At 43.0% G+C, this 22,228-nt stretch overlaps 1 protein-coding gene across 2 annotated transcripts; it reads right to left on the reverse strand.

The window, feature by feature from the left end:
• Positions 1-1,405: 1,405 nt before the first annotated feature.
• On the reverse strand, positions 1,406-19,477 carry LOC101405571 (KLF transcription factor 17). Of its 2 annotated transcripts, none has more exons than XR_015555764.1 (4): positions 19,331-19,414; positions 5,621-6,479; positions 4,975-5,292; positions 1,406-4,116 (listed from the first exon to the last, which is right to left on the reverse strand). XR_015555764.1 is itself a non-coding variant. In XM_004442055.3 (4 exons), exons 1-3 carry the CDS (start codon positions 19,388-19,390, stop codon positions 5,048-5,050), a joined length of 1,164 nt encoding a protein of 387 aa, XP_004442112.2. In that variant the 5' UTR covers positions 19,391-19,477; the 3' UTR covers positions 1,408-4,116. The 2 variants fall into 2 exon arrangements, 1 of the variants encoding a protein (XP_004442112.2); XM_004442055.3 differs by having other exon boundaries at positions 1,408-4,116; positions 5,048-5,292; positions 19,331-19,477.
• Positions 19,478-22,228: the final 2,751 nt, after the last annotated feature.

A 22,228-nucleotide genomic window follows, 5' to 3' on the forward strand; every position in this document is an offset into this window, starting at 1 on the left:
CAGCAAAAAGAGGAGGATTGGCAGATGTTAGCTCAGGGCTGATCCTCCTCACCAATAAATAAATAAAGAAAGAAAGAAAGAAAGATGGAGTGACAGACACTGGATTTACCTTCCCACCTTAAACAACTAGAGAACCAGACAAAATATATGAAGCAGTGGATTTCAGCAGTGGACAGTAGGCAGAACAGGACTGTGACCCCTGAGATGAGGGATGGAAACCAAAACAGACGGTTAAAGTCTCACTGAGTTGAGGAGACAGACTGAAGTTTGGGAAAGCCAAGGTAGCTAGAATTTATGAGGCGGAGTACTCGAGAGAATAGAGTTTTGCAGAGAGAGTGCTCAAGATCTGGAGAGGTGTCCCTTTAAGTCTTTGACTGAGTACTGACCAAGCATGAGAAGAAATTACTCAAGAGTAGAAAAAAGATCATTGAAAAGACATAGGCAGAACAGTTCCTGGAGCTCACACAGGGCTGGAAATAGTTTGTTTCCGATAGCCAGAATGCAAAGGCATAATACAGAGATCAAGCAGAATCCTCAAGATATTGCCTTGGTAGTGGGGCTAAATTAGCCCCAGAAAAAAAAAAAAAAGGCAGCTCTGGGCTTGTCCTAAAAAAGCTTAAAAGTAAGCCTCATATAAATAAAAGTTCCCTAAGGAAAAAAAAAAAGTAGGCCTCCAAGGGATCCAACTAATTCTAAGAAAGTAAAATGCACACCAGAAATAAAAGCCAGCACTATTTACAGGAATAAAACAAAACCCAGCAACCAACCACGTAAATTCACAGTTGTTTGGCATCCAGTAAAAAACTATCAGCCATTCAAAGAAGGAGGAAAGTAAGGACAATTACCAGGAGAAAAGTCAATCAACTGACACAGACTCAGATGTGACAAACGTGATGGAACTGGCACCTGAGGACATTAAAATTGCTTTTATAACCATGCTTCATACGTTCAGAAGGTAAGGGAAACATGAGCATGATAACGAGAGAAACGGAAGATATAAAAAAGGATCCTGGGCCTGCCTGATGGCCTAGTGGTTAAGTTCAGCGTGCTCCCCTTTGGCAGCCTGGGTTTGGTTCCCGGGTACAGACCTACACCACTCACCAGTGACCATGCTGTGGCGGCAACCCACATACAAAATAGAGGAAGATTAGCAACAGATATTAGCTCAAGGCAAATCTTCCTCAGCAAAAAAAAAAAGATCCAGACATAATTTCTAAAGATTTTATTTATTTTATTTTTTCCCCCCAAAGCCCCAGTGGATAGTTGTATGTCATAGCTGCACATCCTTCTAGTTGCTGTATGCGCAGACATAATTTCTAAAGTTGAAAAATACAGTAAAACATTCTAGTTGGAACTGACAGCAGATTATACACTTCAGAAGAAAAGATCAGTTAGCTTGAAGACATCTAATATGAAGCAGAGAAAGAAAAAAAGACTGAAAAAAATGGACAGAGCATCAGTGATCTATTATATCAACTGATCTATTATACGGGCAGAGTATGTGTCAGAGGAGACAGGGAGGGACAAAAAATTGACAAGAAAATGGTCAAATTTTTTCCAAATTTTATTGACTATAAACCTTTGGATGGAAGAAGCTCAATGAACCCCAAACAGAATTAAGTTCAAAACCACATAAAACGAATCACTATATTGTCTAAGAATAGATACATATATGGTAAAAACAACAGAGGCACAGGCAAAATCAACCAAAATTCAGGATAGTGGCTACCTCTGTGAGGAGGAGGGCGGATGTGATCAGAGAGGGGAACTCAAAGGCTTCAAATGTATTCGTATGTTCTTTTTCTTAAGTGGCATAAAGGGTAAATAAGTGTTTTTTTAAGTATTCTTTAAATAGCATACAGACAAAATATTTCTTGCACATATAATAGGTATTACAATAAAAAATAGAAAAATAAATTAATGAACATGTTCGTTCTCCTTCTGTGTTACTTATAACAAACTAGAAACCTGAGAGTCCTCCTTGACCACCCCCTCACCAACCAAATCCAATTAATTATCACCAGGGTTAATTCTCTCTCCTAAGTCCTTCTACTACTCTCCATCTCCACAGCTGCACCCTGCTCGAAGCCACCTTCCACCCTCACCTGGAGCATCGAAACCCCTCCCTCTACCCTAAGCCAGTCAAAGAAACCATTTTTAAGTGTGACTAATTCTCTCTCTTCAGCGTGAATCTATCAGTCTTGCCCCACTAGCTATCTGAAGCAAAGAGATGTGAATTGCTCAAGAGCCACACAGCCAGGAAAGGCAGCAACAGGATAAATCTATTAGTCTTACTTGAGAGCCTGGGATGTCTTACCCACCTCCCATCCTGCCTTGTGTTGCATAAGATAATACTGGGAAAGACTTAGCGGCCTGCCATCAGGTAATCGCTGGATAAAGGATAGATTGATTTCTTCTCCAATCACCCCCTCACCTCTTTTATCTGCCTAACTCCTGGTTAGTCCTAACCTCTGAGCTCAAACCACAGTTCCCAAGAAATGCCTTCCTAACTCCCTTGGTCGATTGCAGCAAGTCCCTGATATTTGTCCTCACAGCACTCTGTACATTTCTATCATCCCTCCTCCACGAGATTTCGACCTCCACGAGGGCAGAGGCCTGTTTTGCCCACCATTGCAACGTACATAGCACATCCCTGCCCTCTCTGGCTCCTCCCCCTTCCATTCCTCAGTGAAAGTGATGGGTCACCAACAGATCTCTCTTGCATTCCAACAATAAAGCAACCTGGCCTGCTGACCCTACCCGCCTGGCTGCATGTGAGCCAGGTGGGGAGGGGGTTTGGGGAACGGGGAAGGCAGAGACCAGCCCTGGCCCACTAAGCCTGAGACGTCCTGCTCCACAGAAGGGACCTAGTGCCCTAGGTGGGAATGAAAGAGATTTTGGGTACTCAACACCTCAGTCTCTGAGGCCAGTAATTGGGTCACAAACGAGCACCCCCTGGCCTTATTTTGTTCATCAAGTCCACTCCCCTTGCTCGGAGTTTGGGTAGAAGGCACCTGGATGCCCAGCCCAGGTATGCTGGGGCCACTAGGGGAATAGGCCTAGGTGGCTGTGCAGGAGGGAGTCAGGGTGGAGGTGGGAGGGGCAGGGGCGGGCACAGCCAAGTCTGTGGGACTTCCCCAGATGCCCAGAATAAGTTTCAGTGCACAGAGGTTCGGCTCCTGTCCTTAGCAGCACTGAGAACCTTCAGAATTTCTGTCCGTGATCTCTCTGCCCTGCAGCAAGGCACCGTCACGCTCTGAATCCTGTGTCCAGCACAGGGCATGACCAAGGGTAGACGTCCAGGAAATGAGAGGGAAAAGGAGGTCCAGCTAACCCCCATGAGCTCTCAGCTCTGACTCAGGTGCCTCCTTGACCAGTCTTTCTTCTCTGACACATCCCTTCCTTGTCTCTGTGCCCCCTGAAGTCCCCATGGCTGTGGTGTTCTTTGTATTGTGGGATCAAAGAACATTTGTTGAATGAATGGAAGCTTCCAGGTTGACTCTGAGCACTTGCTCGGTCCAGCATTCTCTCTGCTTGGAATTCTCTTTCCTCTTTATTCACCTGCTCAGTTTACCTCCACATTTAAGGGATTACTAGATGTTGCATACACTCGCTTACTCAAAGGTCACCTCCCCCAGAAAGCCTTTCTGACCTCCCCACTAGGAGCACTTCCTCCCCACGGCCACTGCACCTATGTGGACCCCTCAGTCCCTAGACCAAGGTGGCCCCTTGACCACAGGAGCGAGACCTGATTCATCTCTCTGTGGCCATCACTTGGCAGTGCTTGGCACTGGACTGGGTGCAGACAACACCTGTAAAAGGCATCATATCAGGAGTACACAAAGGCTGTTTGGGATCCCAGCTCTGCCACTTGAGAGCTTCGGCAAGTTCCTTTTGATTAGTTGCTGGTCAGTAAAATGGCTGGCTGAGAAGTCCAGAAAGAGGTTCTGAGCTTCCTGGCTGACTGCCATGATAGTCATTATGCCCTCACCCCAGAGAAGCAGGGCAGGACAGGGCCTTTAATACCTCGTATGTGGAAGTCCAGGTACCTGGACTTGGTGGCGGGGAGCAGGGGAAGTTACAGTGGGGTTCATCCTTCTCTGCCGAAAACAGAGCCTAAAACGAGAACAAAGTACCGATGTTTTATTTGGGTGGTGCAGACCCAGGGCACTGAGAGTGAGAAGAAGGAAGTGAGGCAGGGAAGAACTGGAGGTAATGCAGGGTGACAGTAGGTTGGGTCCTGATTCATGACAAGCCTCCAAGAGGCATAGCAGGTGTGTCCCCTGGCTACTTGGGAGATCTCCCCATTGGCTGTACTGTTTGGAGAAATGGTGCCTTGCAGCAATTCACGGAAGGGAGGGAAGAAGAAGGACTCTATCTGCCTGGCTCTCTCCCATCTCCATTAGTCAAATCTTACCCTAAGAGCAGTGACTCCCCCACACTTCTGGGTTGCTAGTGGCTACTTGAGATCCCAGATCCCATGCCCTGTGGTGAGGCATTCCATCCAAGTCTGGAAGTGGTGGGAAGAGACAGAAACTCTGGGCCTGTGGCTGGTAAGTGCCAGAGAGAATCTGATTTGGTACATGAGATGTGTCCTAAACAGTCCAATACCATTCTTCTCATTTACCGGAAGAGGAAGCATGGCAATGTTCAGACCTTTCCCAAGGTCACCAGGTTACTAAGTGGTAAATTCAGAATTTGAACCTAGTCTGGCTCTGGAAATTGTGGACGACCAAGACAAGGCACTTGGATTTTATGTAGCAGACAAAGGAGAATCACTACAGGGTTTCAAGCTGGGGAGTGACATAAGATAAAGAGCTTTTTAATAAAGCTCCCAATCTCCACTTTGCTTCATCTTCCCACGTGGCTAACTCGGCAGAAGACAGTTTTTGAGGAGTCCCTGACTGGGTCCAGAGCTCATGTGGGCTTCAACACTGCCTCATAATCTCTGTTTTCATCTAAGCCTACACCTACCAAAGGGACTAGCTGGTCAGAGGCAGGCAGGATCTGGGTGGACATGCCAAAATGAGAGGAAGAGGAGAATGACCTAAAGACCAGGAGCAGGAGGACCAGCCATCTGTCCATTGTTGGCCTGTGGGTCTGTGGATCCTAGCATCTGCAGATGAGTCCTGTGGTGTTGCCTGAGATGGTCAGATCTCATGAATTGTCGGCCGCACTGATCACATCTATATGGTCGATATCTGGTGTGTATCCGCGTATGTCGTCCAAGCTCATCAGAACGAAAGAAAGACCATGTACAGCCTTCCCACATGCATTTATAGGGCCTCTCACCTGGGGGGAGAGACAAGGCAGAGAAGGAATTAGGTAGAGGAATGGGCCAGGAATGAAGGGGTCTGACTCTATGAGGCAGAGCAGTCAAGGGTGAGGAATCAAAAGGAAAAACTTAGGCAAGCAGTAAGGAGGCAACACAATCAGCGGTGCCCCCTGCCACATCATCTTGACACAGTCATACTGGACTGTGGGAAAGCAAGTTGGTGGGACCAGTATAGCTTGACCCGAAGCTTGAAGGATGATGAACCATTATAAACCAGTGGTCCAGCACAAATCTAAAGCCCAGAGACTTCTCCACCCCACCCCACCTGTCTGACACCTCATTCACCTGTGTGTTTGCGCTGGTGACTCACGAGGTGGGAGCGCTTAGTATATGCTTTTCCACAGTTCTCATACTGACAGTGGTAAGGCCTTGAAACCGGGGATCTCCTCCTGGGAGCCCTTTCCTGGGGTCTGAAATTCTGCTCTGCTCTCTGTGGAGCAGGAAAGGGCTGCTTGGGTAGGAAGAGGTCTTCCTGGGAGGCTGGCTGGCTCACAAGAGAGTCCTGGCATTTGAAAGCCAGCAATGTTGGGGAGCCAGTTGGGGGAATTCCAAGGTCGTGGGGATCTCTAGGGGGTAACATCTGAGCCAAAGAGGGGAGCGCTGCTTGGGCCTCAGTGGAAGGCATGGTTGGGGACAATAACATTTTAGGTGTTAAGGAGTCTCTGTTAGAAGGTACTGTTGGGGGGCCAGAATAAGGCATTGTTGATGCCGTGATGTGGGACATCATTGAGGTTCCACTGGGAGCTGAGACTGGCCCATTGGGGGACATCCTTAGATTCCCATCAAAGGTCCTGGCCACCCCTGGAATACTGGGCTCTCCTAAAGGCATTGTCTGGAGTCCCTTGAAAGTCATCATTCTTGGTTGGGAGGGAGACATTCCCTGACAGTAAGTCATCTGGGAAGGAGTGAGAGTCACTTGGGGGCAGTAGCTCACACCATGCTCAGGCAGCGACATACTAAACTGCAGCCCCATTTCACTCTCATTCTGCCTGGGTGCCTCAGCAAAGACCAAGGGGATCCTCCCCAGCTCTGTGCACTGCGGGACATGTTGAATGACCGGTGGGCCATTGTTCCAAGAGGGGTGCATTCCACTGCTTCCCGGAGATGGAGACACGTCCAAGATGGACATTAACTTCTCAGTATCCTTGGAAAGAGAGAGTCAGGTGAAATTCACCCTAGCCCAAATTCCAGTCCCACATGCCCCTCCTCCCCATCTCCAAATCCTACCCTAAGCCTGGCCTACATCATCTCTTGCCTGAATTATCCTGCCTCCAGGCCATTCTCCAGCTCGGGCTTTCTAAGATGCAGGGAGCAAGGTGCAAGCCTAGATCTGACTCATGTCATTTTTCCTCTTTGGCATGTTTTTGTTTTTTATTTCATAAAAAGCAACAAAGAGAGTAAATAAAATATCCCACAACCTACACCTTCAGCAAAACTCTGAGAAAACCCTCAAAACTCCAGGTTATATGTAAGCGTAAGGGTGCAAGAACATCCCAAACCAGCAGGATGGATGCCAAAAGCCACAAAAGTGGGAAGAATGGAGGCCTCAGAGGGGTCCTGGCTTTAGCAAGACTTAGAAACCATCTGCAAATATTTACCTACAGAAGAGGGTCTCACCTGAATGAGAACTGCTGTGCGGAGGTCTGAGATCAAACATTGGGGGACATAAGGAAAAGAGGCAGACTTTAAAAAGCACTTTAAAAAAGGGTGGAGGATTGTCTTGGAAGTCAGGAGCAGTATCCCTCCATGACTGGTATGAAGGGAAGGAAAGAAGGGGTTGGTAGTAGAAGCTCTTGAAATAGGATAGTATCCAAGAAGAATCCAAATAGAATATTTTTTTAAGATGTCCATTATTGTAGCAATAGAGAGAGAGCTCTTGAGCTGAGAAACTGGGAAAGCTAGCCCATCGTCCCCCATCCAATTCTCCATTGAGACAGTCCAGAAAAGACCAATCCATTCAAATATGAACACCAAAACATAAGTTAAAAATACAGTATGCATAAACAATACTAACACATCAAAACAGAAACTGAAGATTGCAATTTGCCAAAAGAAAAAGAAAATTCACCAGAAAAATGTTGCCACAGATCAAGGAAAAATTAGCAACATTCAAACACAAATAAAGAAAAAAGTAATTGCAGCTTTTACACCAATTATAGAAACATCATAGAGCAGAAACAGAGGAACTCAAGTTACATCCAGACAAAAGGCTGTGAGTTATATCAGAGGGGAGCGAGGGGGCAATGATAAAAGGCACTGGGGAGGCTTCTGTGGTGTTGGCAATGTTACACAGGTGTTTACTTTGTAATGATTCATTAAGCTGTACACTTGTATTCACTTTTCTGTTTGAGTGTAATTTTTTCACAGTAAAATGGTTTTAAAATAATATTGTGAGAAATCAGGATTTTAAGTATAAGTGAAAAATTCTATTATAAAAATCAGAGAAGTAGGGGCCAGCCTGGTGGCGTAGTGGTTAAGTTTGTGCACTCTGCTTCGGCGGCCCAGGATTCGCAGATTCAGATCCCAGGTGCGGACCTAGCACTGCTCATCGAGCCACACTGTGGCAGCATCCCACATACAAAATAGAGGAAGACAGGCACAGATGTTAGCTCAGGGCTAGTCTTCCTCAGCAAAAAGAGGAGAATTGGCAATGGATGTTAGCTCAGTGCCAGTCTTCCTCATACACACAAAAAAAATCAAAGAAGTAAAAATAATGCTAAATTTAAATAGGAGATATTCTATAGAAATAAACTCACAAAACTCTTATGTTCAGATTTTGGTCTCCAATTCCATTCCTTACTAAAAGGAAGAGTCATCCTTGGAGAATCTCCAGACTCCAAGTCTAGAACAAGGAAGGAATAAGTAAGCCAGGTACATCTTATTGTGCCAGAAAATAAGGAAACTGTCAAAGATGATTAGGACTGTGTTAAAAGGACACAGGAAGTGATGCCATGGAAGATGACAGAGTAGGAGGCACCAGCAATCTACGTCCCCACCAAGATAACAATTACACCTGAAAATTTGTCTGATGTAGCTATTTTGGAACAATGGAGTCTATTAAAGGCTTGCAACTTCCAGGGGAAGACTTGGAAGGTAAATTGCAGTTAATTTCAGCTCTTAGGTAGTGGCTACCCAAAAACACCCCTGGTCCCATGGTAGGCAACTATGGACATGTTCCTGGAGCAGCTTGCACTCAGCTTGCAGGAGCCAGAGTGGGCCATAAAAATCTTGTGCTTCAAATATTGGGGATCTGTGTTCTGATCACTGATTGCTACTTCTGATCATGTGTGCAGACACAGAGGTGGGGAGCCATTGTTGCAACTCCTACTGCCATTGTCACAAAACTTTCCTCCTCCAACTGACAAAACTCTCAGCATATTTAAAGGGCTGGCACCTGTTTCTTTCCCCCTCCATTTTTCCCCCTTTTCCCCCTTTGGGAGCCAGACTTTCAAGGACTGGGATATTCAGAAACACCCACACATACCGGGGAAGTTAGCAAGTCACCACACACACCCAAGAAAAGATGCAGGCTCAGAAAAGATCTGAGAAGGTCTGAAGTCTACACCTCAGGCTGATCCCGGCACAAACAGAACACACAACAACCAAAAGAACTATCAACAAACAAAAAATGAAAACAGCAAATCCTGAGGAAGGAAGGAGAATCTGATTTCCAGAGTTTTTGCATTATAAGATTCAAATGTCCAGTTTTCAACAAAAATAAAATCACAAGGCATAAAAAGACACAGGAAAATATGACCTATTCAAGGGGAAAAAAGTCAACAAAAAACATCCATGAGAAAGACCAGATGGTGGACTTACTACACAAAGAATTTATTTTTGTTTTTTTTTTAAGATTTTATTTATTTATTTATTTCCCCCCACCAAAGCCCCAGCAGATAGTTGTATGTCATAGCTGCACATCCTTCTAGTTGCTGTATGTGGGACGTGGCCTCAGCATGGCCAGAGAAGTGGCACGTCGGTGCGCGGCCGGGATCCAAACCCTGGCCGCCAGCAGCAGAGTGCACGCACTTAACCGCTAAGCCATGGTGCCGGCCCAACACAAAGAATTTAAAACTGTCTTAAAGACCCTCAAAGAGCTAAAAGATGTGGGCAAAGTCATGAAAATGATGTACGAACAAAATGGAAATTTCATTAAAGAGATGGAAAACCTAAAGAGAAACCAAAAAGAAATTCTAGAGCTGAAAAGTGAAATTAACAACTGATTGGAGGGATTCAAAAGTAGATTTGACCTGGCAGAAGAACAAATCAGCTAATCTGAAGATAGCAGAATTAAAATTATCGAGTTGATAAACAGAAGGAAAAAAGATTAAAGAAAATTGAACAGCGCCTAAAGGACCTGTGAGACACCATCAAGCTGACCAACATATGCATTGTGGGAGTACAAGAAGAGAGAGAAAGGAGCAGAGTGATTACTTGAAGAAATAATGGCTGAAAATGCCCAAAATTTGATGAAAGAGGTAAATATAGACATACGAGAAGCTTAATGAACTTCAAGTGGGATAAACTCAAAGAAACCCACACAAGAAACATTATAATCAAACTGTCCAAAAGCAAAGAGAGAATCTTGAGAGCAGCAAGAGAGAAGCAACTCATCACATATAAGTGATCCAAAATAAGATTATCTGCAAATTTCTCATCAGAAACCTTGGATGCCAAAGGCAGTGGGTTGATATATTCATAATGCTTAAAGAAAAAAAAAAAACTGATAACCAAGAATCTTATATGGGGCAAAACTCTCCTTCAAAAATGTGGGAGAGGGGCCAGCCCAGTGACGCAAGCAGTTAAGTGTGCACGCTCTGCTTTGGCGGCCCAGGGTTCGCAGGTTCGGATCCTTGGTGCACACTGATGCACTGCTTGTCAGGCCATGCTGTGGTGGCATCCCATATAAAGTGGAGGAAGATGGGCACAGATGTTAGCCCAGGGCCAGTCTTCCTCAGCAAAAAGAGGAGGATTGGCATGGATGTTATCTGAGGGCTGATCTTCCTCACAAGAAAAAAAAAATGTGGGAGAAATTAAGACATTCCCAGATAAAAGCTGAGGAGTTTAGGGCCAGCCCCATGGCGTAGCGGTTAAGTGCGCGCGCTCTGCTGCTGGCGGCCCGGGGTTCGGATCCCGGGCATGCACTGATGCACCACTTGTCAGGCCATGTTGTGGCGGCATCCCATATAAAGTGGAGGAAGATGGGCACAGATGTTAGCCCAGGGCCAGTCTTCCTCAGCAAAAAGAGGAGGATTGGCATGGATGTTAGCTCAGGGCTGATCTTCCTCAAAAAAAAAAGAAAAAAAGGCTGAGGAGTTTATTCCCATTAGCTGTGCCCTGCAAGAAATGCTAATGGGGTCCTACAAATGGAAATGAAACAACAAGACAGTAACTTGAAGCCATATGAAGAAATAAAGATTTCTGGTAAAGGTAAATATTTGGACAATTTTAAAAGCTAGTCTTACTGTAATTTGATTTGTAACTTCACTTTTTGTTTTCTACATGATTTAAGAGACTAATTGTGAAACAAGAAATCTATATATTGGTCTTTTCCCAGGTTCCTGACACAGAGCCCCTAAATCCCTTGGAATTTCCTGGGTGACAGAGTATCTTTTGTTCTAACAAGGTGAATCTTGGTGGGCTCCTGAATGGTGGCTGGTCACCAGAAAGACTGAGCCATGATTAGAAACTTGGAACTTTCAGCCACATCCCTCATCCTCCAGAGAGGAGAGGAGGGCTGGAAAATGAGTTAATAATTGATCTTGCCTACATGATAAAGCCTCCATAAAAATCCCTAAAGTGCAGAGTTCAGAGAGCTTCTGGGTTATTGAACACATGGAGGTGCTGGAAGGTAGTGCTCCTGGAGAGGGCATGAAAGCTCTGGGCCCCTTCCCCGTACTTCCCTCTTCCCCATACCTCATTCTATGTATCTGTTTATCTGGCTGTTCATTTGTATCCTTTAAAATGTCTTTTGTAATAAATCAGCAGTAGTGGGTGAACTGTTTTCCTGGGTTCTGTGAGCTGCTCTAGCAAATTATAGAACCCGAGGCGGGGGTTGTAGGAACCTGGATTTTTTTTTTTTTTTTGTGAGGGAGATCAGCCCTGAGCTAACATCCGTGCTAATCCTCCTCTTTTTGCTGAGGAAGATCGGCTCTCAGCTAACATCTATTGCCAATCCTCCTCCTTTTTTTCTTACCCAAAGCCCCAGTAGATAGTTGTATGTCATAGCTGCACATCCTTCTAGTTGCTGTATGTGGGACGCGGCCTCAGCATGGCCGGAGAAGCGGTGCGTCGGTGCACACCCAGGATCCGAACCCAGGCCGCCAGCAGCGGAGTGCGCACACTTAAACACTAAGCCACCGGGCCGGCCCAGAACCATGATTTATAGCCAATCAGTCAGGCAACAACTTGGACTTGCGACTGGTGTCTGAAATGGTGGTGGCGGGTGGGGACAGGAAGGTAGTCTTATGGGACTGGACACTAACTCCAGGCAGTTAGTGTCAGAGTTGCTTGGTGTAGAAAACCACACATCTGGTGTCAGAGAGTTTTTTCTCAGACACTAATCCATAAAAAAATTATTAGTTCACATTTTGGATACACAATGCATAAAGATGTAATTTTGTGACATCAATAACTGAAATGGGGTGGGGAATAGAGCTGGATGGGGCAGTTTTTGTATGCTACTGAAGTTAAGCTGGTATAAATTCAAATTAGAGTGTCATCACTTTTGGATGTTGAATGTAATCCCCATCATAAATACAAAGAAAACAGCTACAGAATACATACAAAAGGAAATGAAAAGGGAATTAAAGTTTCAGTATAAAAAATCAACTAAATACAAAAGACATAATGTAGGAAATGAGGGACAAAAAGAGGTAAAAAGCATATAGCTAAATAGCACAATGACAAAAGTAAGGCCCTCCTTATTAGCAGTTACTCTAAATGTAAATGATTTAAACTCTCCAGTCAAAAGACAGAGATTGGCAGAATGGATTAAAAGTAACATGATCCAATTATATGTTGCCTACAAGAGACTCACTTTAGATCTGAAGACACAAATAGGTTGAAAATATGGGAAAAGATATTCCATGGAAATAGTAAACAAGAGAGTGGGAGTGGCTATATTAACATCAGACATAGACTTTAAATCAAAAAAGGTTACAAGAGACAAAGGACATTGTATATTAATAAATGGTTCAATATAGCAAGAAAATAAAATAATTATAAACATATATCTACTTAATAACAGACCCTCAAAATATATGAAGCAAAAACAGACGGACTTAAAGGGAGAAACAGACAGTTCTACAACAATACTTGGAGATGTCAACACTTCACACTAAGTAATGGACAGAACAACCAGACAGAAGATAAGTAAGGAAGTAGAGGACTGCAACAACACAATAAACCAACTAAATCTAATAGAAATATACAAAACACTCTACCCAACAACAACAGAATACACATTCTTCTTAAGTGCCCATGGTACATTCTCCAGGATAGATCATACGTTAGGTCACAAATTAAGTCTCAATAGATTTAAAAAGATAGTTAGAAAATAATAATGGCAAGAATACTGGAAAATTCCCAAATCTGTGGAATTAAACAATATACTCTTAAACAACCAATAGGTCAAAAAAGAAATCACAGGAAATTAGAAAATACTTAAGAGATGAATGAAAACAAAAACACAACATAAAAAAACTTGGAGCTGACCCGGTGGCATAGTGGTTAAGTTCGCAGGTTCTGCTTCAGCGGCCCAGGGTTTGCAGGTTCGAATCCCGGACACGACCTACGCACCGCTCATCAAGCCATGTGTGGCGGCATCCCATATACAAAAAATAGAGGAAGATGGGCACAGATGTTAGCTCAGGGCTAATCTTCCTCAGCAAAAAGAGGAGGATTGGCAATGGATGTTAGCTAAGAGCCAATCTTCCTCACACACACACCAAAAACTTAAGAGGTACAGCAAAACAGTGCTAAGAAGGAATTTACAGCTGTAAATGCTTACAATAAAAAAAAGATCTCAAATCAACAACCTAGCTTTACACCTTAAGGAATTTGTAGAGGAAGAACAAACTAACCCCAAAGCTAGCAGAAGGAAGGAAATAATAGAGAAATATCAATGAAAGCAAAAGTTGGTTCTTTGGAAAGATTAACAAAATTGCCAAACCTTTAGCTAGGTTGACCAAGAAAAAAAGAGAAGATTCAAACTACTAATGTTAGAAATGAAAGTGAGGACATTACTGCTGACTCTACAGAAATTAAAAGGATTATAAGAGAGTACTATGAACAATTGCATGCCAACAAATTGGATAACCTAAATGAAATGGATAAATTCCTAGAAAGACAAAACCTATCAACACCGAATCATAAAGAAATAAAAATTCTGAATAGACCCATAACTGGTAAGAAGACTGAATCAATAATCAAAAGCCTCCAGGACAAAGAAAGGCCCTGAACTTGATAGCTTCATGGTGAATTCTACTAAACATTTAAAGAATACCAATGCTTCTCCAATTCTTCCCAAAAATTGAAGAGAGAATACTTCCTAACTCCTTATGTGAGCCCAGCATTGCCCTGATACCGAAGCCTGACAAAAACATCACAAGCAAAGAAAAGAATAGACCACCACTGGGGCTGGCCCTGTGGCTTAGCGGTTGGGTGCGCGCGCTCCACTACGGGCAGCCCAGGGTTCCGATCCCGGGCGCACACTGACACACCACTTGTCCTGCCATGCTGAGGCAGCGTCCCACATACAGCAACTAGAAGGATGTACAACTATGACATACAACTATATACTGGGGCTTTGGGGAGACAAAGGGAAAAAAAAAAAAAGGAGGAGGATTGATCTTCCTCACAAAGAAAAAAAAAAAGACCACCACCTTTTTTGAATATAGATGTGAAAATCTTCAACAAAAAACTAGCAAACCAAATCCATCAGCACATTAAGCCAATTATACAACATAACCAAGTAGAACTTATCCCAGGAATGCAAGGGTCATTCAATGTACGAAAATCAATTGGTGTAATATACTACATAAGTAAAATAACAGAAAAAACACATCATCTCAATTTGATGCAGAAAAAGCATTTGAAACAATCCAACACCCTTTCATGATTAAAAAAAAAAACACTCAAAAAACTAAGAATAGAAAGAAACTTCCAATATGATAAAAGGCATTTATGAAAAATCCACTGCTAACATCACACTCAATGGTGCAAGAGTGAAGGCTTTTCCTCTAAGATCAGGAACAAGACAAGAATACCCACTTTCACCACTTCTATTCAACATTGTATTGGAACTTTTAGTCAGAGCAATTAGGCAAGAAAAAGAAATAGGCATGCACATTGGAAAAGAAGTAAAACTATCCCTGTTCCCAGATGATATAATCTTATATGTAGAAAATCCTAAATATTACACACACACACATACACACACAAACCTGTTAGAGGGAATAAACAAATTCAGCAAAGAGGCAGGATACAAATTCAACACACAAAAATCAGTTGTTTCTATACACTGACAACAAACAATCCGAAAAGGAAATTAGGAAAACAATTCAATTTACAATAGTATCCAAAAGAATTAAATACTTAGAAATAGCCAAAGAGGTTAACTTAATCACTAAAAACTACAAAACACTGCTGAGAGGAATTAAAGACATAAATAAATGTAAAGACATCTTATGTTCATGGATTGGAGAACTTAATAGTTATGACGTCAATGTTACCCAAAGCAATCTAAAGCAAAAAATCCCTTTTTGCAAAAATAGAAAAATCCACCCTAAAATTCATATGGAATCTCAAGAGACCCCAAATTGCCAAAATCAATCTTGAAAAACAAAAACAAAATTGGGAAATTCACACTTTCTGATTCAAAACTTACTACAAAGCTACAGTAATCAAAACAGTATGGTATTGGCATTAAGGATAGATCTATAGATCAACAGAAAGAAATAGATCCTAGAAATAAACCCACTTATTTGGTGAAATGATTTTCACCAAGGGTGCCAAGACCATTCAAGGCAGAAAGGACAGTCTTTTCAATAACTGGACATCCACATCCAAAAGAATGAAGTTGGACCCTTACTTAACACCATATACAGAAATTAACTCAAAATGGATCAAAGACCTAAACGTAAGAGCCAAAACTATAAAACTCTTAAAAGAAAACATAAGCAGGAAGCTTCATGACATTGGATCTGGCACTGACTTCTTGGATATGACACCAAAGGCACAGGCAACAAAAGAAAAATTACACAAAATTGGATTTCATCAAAATTAAAAATTTAGTGCATCAAAAGACACTATCAACAGTATAAAGGCAAGCCACAGAGTGGGAGAAAACATTTGCAAACCACATATCTGATAAGGGACTAATATCCAGAATATATAGAGAACTCCTAAAACTTAATAGAAAAACCCAATTCAAAATGGGCAAAGGACTTGAATAGACATTTCTCCAAAGACATACAAATGGCCAATAAGTCCATGAAAAGATGCTCAACATCACTAATCATTAGGAAATGTACATCAAAACCACAATGAGATACCACTTTATATCCATTAAAATGACTATTATCAAAAAAACAGCGTTGGTAAGAGATGGAGAAACTGGAATCCTTGGGCACTGCTGGTGGAAATGTAGCATGGGCAGCCATGGAAAACAGTATGGCAGTTCCTCAACAAATTAAAAATAGAACTTCCATATGATCTAGCAATTCCACTTCTGGGTATATACCTATAAGCACTGACAGCAGGGACTGGAATAGATGTTTGTACTCCCATGTTCAGAGCAGCATTATTCACAACAGCCAAAATGTGGAAACAATCCTCGTGTCCATCAACAGATGAATGGATAAACAAAATGTGGTATATATATACAATAGAATATTATTCAGCCTTAAAATGGAAGGAAATTCTGACACGTGCTTCAATATAAATGAACTTTGAAGACATTATGTTAAGTAAAACAAGCAAGCCACAAAAGGACACGTAATGTATGATTCCATTTATATAGGATACTTAAGGAAGTCAAATTCGAAGAGATAGCAAGTAGAATGGTGGTTGCCAGGGACTGAAGGGGGTGGGATTAGGAAGTTACTGTTTAATGGTTTAGAAGTTTCAGTTTGGGAAGATGAAAACAGTTCTGGAGATGGATGGTGGTGATGGTTGCACAGTAACGTAAATGTGCTTAATGCCACTCAAGTATACACTTAAACATGGTTATAATGACAGTTTTATGTTATGTAGATTGTACCACAATTTTTTTAATGTTAAAAAAGGACAGGGAAGGGATTCCCACTGGGCAAATTTGTAACAATTTGAGAATCAAAAAGAATAATGATTGTTGATCTTAATAGATTGAATTTATGAAAATTCATGAGCCAAAGTGACAAAAGGTCAGCTATCCCAGCTTTGAATATTGCTAACTGAAGTGAAAGAATTAAGCATTTATTCTGTCTTTCCAGTAGGAAACTATTATTTCAAAATCACCCAAGTGATTCCAGCTGTTTAAGAAAAATATTACTTTATGGAAGAATACAAACTAATAAACGCAGAAGAAATGGTGAAATTGGAAAATCATTATTTTACAACCCCTAATGAAACTTTTGGTTGAGGAAAAATTAATATTTGGTTGAAACCAGTAGGTGAGTGATTGGTGGGGAACTGGACATTGGGAGGCTTCCAAGGGAACCTTACAGATTACCTTCTGACCACAAGACTAAAAGAGAAGTTTGAATAGAGAGATCCATCAGGCTTTTCACTACCTTAATTCAAGGGCCAAGCCTAGTGTCACCAAATACGAGGAGCCAGATGTGTCTCCTAATGTAATGCAAGATGAAGCCTACGTTTATATGAGACATTCTTACCAAAAATCTGGAATTCAGTTAAGCCTTAAGATCTAACTCCAATTTAGAGGTGATACAAGAGAAAGAAGATCAAGCTAAATTATACCATGAGAAAGCAATCTGACAAATCCGGAAAAGGAATACCTTGCAAGACAAAAGTTAGGATTATGAAAAATGGAAAGGCAGACAGGAAAAAAGAAAACTATTCTAATTTCAAAGAGATTCAAGAGACGTAATAACCAAATGCAGTGTGTGGCCTTAAATTGGATCCTGATTTGGACTGTAAAGGCCAGCTGTAAAGGCCATTTTAGGGACAACTAGGAGAATTTGAATAAGAATTATATCTAAGATGATGTTAAGAAAGTATCATTAATCTTTTTAAGCCTAAAAGCATTGGGGAGATCCTATCTGTTTTACTCACCACTATACGCTAAGCAACTGGCATAATGTAAGCACATACAGGCCCCAAAGAACTGTCTATTGGATGGGTATTTCTGGAGTGCTCAGCCCCTTTTCTCTCCCTCTCAGTAACGGCCCTCTTTTATTTTCCTGATCCTTCACAGGCAAACTTCTTTGGAGATGTCTAAACACACCTTCACCACTACCTCGCCTTATTATTCCCCCAAACTCACCCTGGCCCCCATCACTCCACGGAAACAACTTTCATAAAGGTCACCGATGACCTCCATGTCACCAAATCCAAACACTTGTCAGACTCCTTGCTCGACCTCTCAGGAGCTTCTGAGGCTCTTCGTTAAGTATCTCCTTGCCTTGGTTTCAGGAACACACTGACACACTTGCCTGGTTCTTCTCCTTCCCTTCTCTCTGGCCCTCCTCCTTCTCCATCTTCTTTGCAGGTTTTCCTTATGCTACTCTCTGGGCAATCTTTCTCATGCTAATGGATCCATTTCTGTTTATATCCCAATTATTCTTAAATCAATAGCTCCAGGGCAGACCTCTCCATAATCTTCCAGCTGCCAAACGCTTGGTCCATTTGGATAGCCCACAGGCTCTTCAATGGATTAGTATGTCCAAAATTTACCATCATCCTTACCCACCCACCCCTAGGGGGAAAAAAACTATTAATCCTGTTCCTTCTCATCTGTTGCTCTCTCAGAAAATGTCACCACTATTCTCACCCAACTGTGCAAGCCAGAAACCTGGTAATTTATCCTGGATGCCTCCCTCACCACCTAGATCCAAGTAATTACCAATTCTGGTGGTGTCTGCCTCCAAAACTTCTCCAGAATCTATTCAGTTTTCTCCGTCTCCACTCTCACTTATCTAGTTAGGCCGCCATTTTAGTTCTCGCTTGGATTATCACAATAGCTTTCTAATTATTGCCTTGAATTCTGTCCACGTCTGCCCGGGCACTCTTTAAAAAATGCAAATCAGTTTTAACACTGATCATATTAAAACTCATCGGTGGCTTCCTACTGCTCTTGGAATAACCAACTCAAGCCCTGGAGGACCTCGATGGTGCCCGGCATCCCCGCCTCCCCTCCCCTTGGGCCACACTCCCATCGCTCTCTTGGCCTTCGTCTCACAGTCCCATCTTTCACGTCCTCCAAGGTGGAGGCGTACTATCTCGGTCTCAGGACCTGCAAACCCTTCGCCAGTTCTCCAATCCCAGACCAAATCCTCTCCGCTGTGTTCCACCTCCTAAATCGGATCAAACACCTCTGCTGTTTGCTCCCGGGGCCCTCGTACTTCTTCACAGCAATCGGTACACTTCCAATCGTTCGGCTATTTATTAATAAAATGGTATAATATCTTACGCTAAATTCACCATTGCAATTCCCAAGATCTGGCAAAGGCCTGCCACTTAGTAGGGCTCCAATAAGTATTTAATTTCTTCTCCCTGGCCGCTCCCCGCTGACTTCCTCACTTCGTCTCTTTCCTGAGTACTCAAGTCTCTCCACCGGAAGTCACCTGGAACCTTTTTACCCCCAGCGCCCAGCACAGGAGCTAATGCTCGGTTGGCTATTAATTGAATAAACGACATATGATTTATGTCCTCGATCTCCCATCCCTCCCCTTCCCAACCCAGTCCCTCGGGCTCCTAATGCCCAAGATGTCTGCTTCCCTCCACACCCTCACCCTCCACACCCCCGGCCCCCGGGCTGATGCTCGTACTCACCTCCCCGAGCCGGTGCTGAGCCGCCTGCCACTGGCTCAGCCCCTCGGCCTCCTGCTCCATCTCAGCCTGGGATCAGCTGCACATCGGGACTGTGTGCGGGTCCAGACCCGCATGAGACCAGAGCTGAGCCGGGCCGCCGCGGCGCCGCAGGTCAGGCGGCCGGCAGCACCACGCCACAATCACCGCGCTGAGCTTCGACAGCCCGCGGCGCCAGGGGGCGGAGCCAAGGGCCGCACCCACCGACCCACCCAGCAGGGGCTGCCCCACCCCGCCCCGCTCCAGCGGGTCCTCTGCCCTGTCGCAGCAGGGTCGCTGACAGGGGACCTTAGACCCTCACCACTTCTTATTTCTTACGTCTGCCCCACTCTACCTACCCCATCCACTCTTCAGTCTGAGCATCTCCGTTTGGTCCAAGTGGGGATGGGGACACCCAGATTTCAGACTCCGGCCGAGCCCTGTTGACCTCCGAGTGGGGAAACGGGGAAGGAGTCTGGAGAGGGCCTCTGCAGACAGGAGAGCCTCCACCACCACCCCACCAGGTCAGGGCTCTTGCCATAAGCTCCCAGAGGCCTGGATCTTCTCCGCTATAGGACAGAGCTCTGTCGTGTGTGCGTGCACCACGGCACAGTGTTTTTATTCTGTGATACGTACTGAGTACCTGCTGTGTGTCAGGCACTGTGTTTTGGAACTAGGGATACAATGACAAACAAGACAGAAAAAAGTCTTTGCTCTCAAGGAATTTTCATCCTAAATGGGCAGACAAGAAATGAATATAATAAAGTCAATAGTTAATATAATTTTAGATGGTGGTGAGTGTTATGGAGAAAACAAAATAGGAAAATGTGAGCTGAGAACCAAGTGCCTGAAAGGAACCAGCCGTAGGAAGATTGGAGGGATCTAAGGCAAGAAAGAGCTTGGCATGGGGGAGGGAATATAGGATGGCCAGGTGACCTCAGTGATTTGAGCATGAGAAGAGTAGATTGACATGAGGACAGAGATGGGCAGGTCTTGGAGACCATGGAAAGTAGTTTGGATTTTATTCTAAGTGTGATAGGAAGCTGCTGAAGGATTTTAAGCAGGAAATTTAAGTTTTTAAAATAATCATTGGCTCCTTTGAGGCTTATGGATTACAGGGGACAAGATGGAAGCCACAAGAGGGATTCCAGTTAGAAAGCTAAAAGAGCTCTCCAGAAAGAGATGTCAGTGTTTGGTGGGGGTTGGTGATGGTGATTAGAGAATATTTTACAATTAAATGGGACAGGACTTGGTAATGAATTGGAATAGTAAAGGGCTGGGAGGAAAAGAGGAATCAAAGATGATTCCTCGATTTATTGGCTTGAGCAACTGAGTGATGACTGCACCATTTGGTGTTACGGAAACATGGGAAGAGGAGCAAATTTGGAGGCAGCTGAAACAAGAATTCCCTTTTAGACATGTTGATTTTGAGATGTCTATTAAATATGCTCAGGAAGATGCCAGGACTGTAAATGTAAATCTGGGGGTTGTCAGCAGAGAGATATTGGTTATATTTAGAGTGGTTGATATCAACTAGGGAGATAGTTAGTGAGGACACAGCCACAGGACCTCCTATATTTAAGGGCCAGCAGAGCAGTGAGATCATCCAAAGAGACTGAGAAGTAACAGCCAGAGAAGTAGGGGAAAGTCAGGAGACTATATCTTAAGAAGCCAAGAGAAGCACATATTTAAAAGAGTTCAACTGCCTCAAATGTGGCTGAGATAAGAACCAGGTAAGTGCCTACTGGATTGGGCGAGATGGAGGTCATGGGTGACTTTGACAAAAGTAGTTACAAAGGAGATAGAAGCCTTATGGGAGTAGGTGAAAAGAGAACAGGAGTTGATGTGGTGGAAACACTGAGACACTGTCGGTAAACAACTCTTTCAAAGAATTTTTGCTATGAATGGGGGCAAAGAATTGAGGTGGTAGTTGAAAGGAGAATGAAGGGAGGCTGATGGAGATCCACCAGTAAAAAGAAACTGATATCAAAGCAGAGAGAGGGCTTAATTATAGGAGTGACATTGATAAATCAAGAAAGGACAGGACCAGGGTACAAATGACAAGAAGGCTTTTGGTGACAGCAAGGACTTTTGCTCTATCATAACAGATGGGGTAACAAGAGTCTTAAGTATCTCAGTGTCTCGAGCTACATAGCTTGGGGTGGGCCTGAGAGCAAGCCCTTGAGAAATGGTGGCTATGCTTCTATGACGAACACCTACTCAGGTCTCAGCTCAGGTCTCAGCTCCTCCTGGGGCCATCTCTGGCTCTCATTTGATGCCTCTTCGGGTTCCTGTATACCTAGTTTTCTCCCAACATGGCACCTAGAAAGTATTTGTGGAATGAGTCATATTTGACACACAGAGCAGATCTTTTAATATCTCACTCCTCTATAGGATAAAATTATTTTTGTAATTCAAATTTCATATTTTCAAATGATCATGAAATGAAATGAATAATAATAATGGCTAGAAAAGAAATATAGAAGTGAAATTTTTCTTTTACAAAGCTTTGTATGTATATTCATGCCAGTAAAATAAATACATACAATTAATATCATGGTCCAAAAATATGAAAAAAGTACAACTATTTATTTTAATCATTTTCACATCTACCTGATTGTTTGAACTTTGATCCTTTTATTACAGTCTGATATAATGCCTTATGCAAATGATCCTCCAATAACTAACAAGTGAATTTTAATAAAACCAAAACTGCTAAATTGCACCACTGATGTAACATTTATTTTCCTGATCCATCTTTCATTTTAAAACAACTAACACTTTTAAAAGAATAAATTTCCATTTTAAAAGTATGATTCAAATTTGGTAAAATATTTCTGATAATCACCAATCTGTTCTCTGTATTTATGAGTTCAGTGTTTT

This window comes from Ceratotherium simum, chromosome 22 (genome assembly GCF_057802395.1).
Source record: "Ceratotherium simum simum isolate JZ-2026a chromosome 22, ASM5780239v1, whole genome shotgun sequence".
NCBI lineage: Eukaryota > Metazoa > Chordata > Mammalia > Perissodactyla > Rhinocerotidae > Ceratotherium > Ceratotherium simum.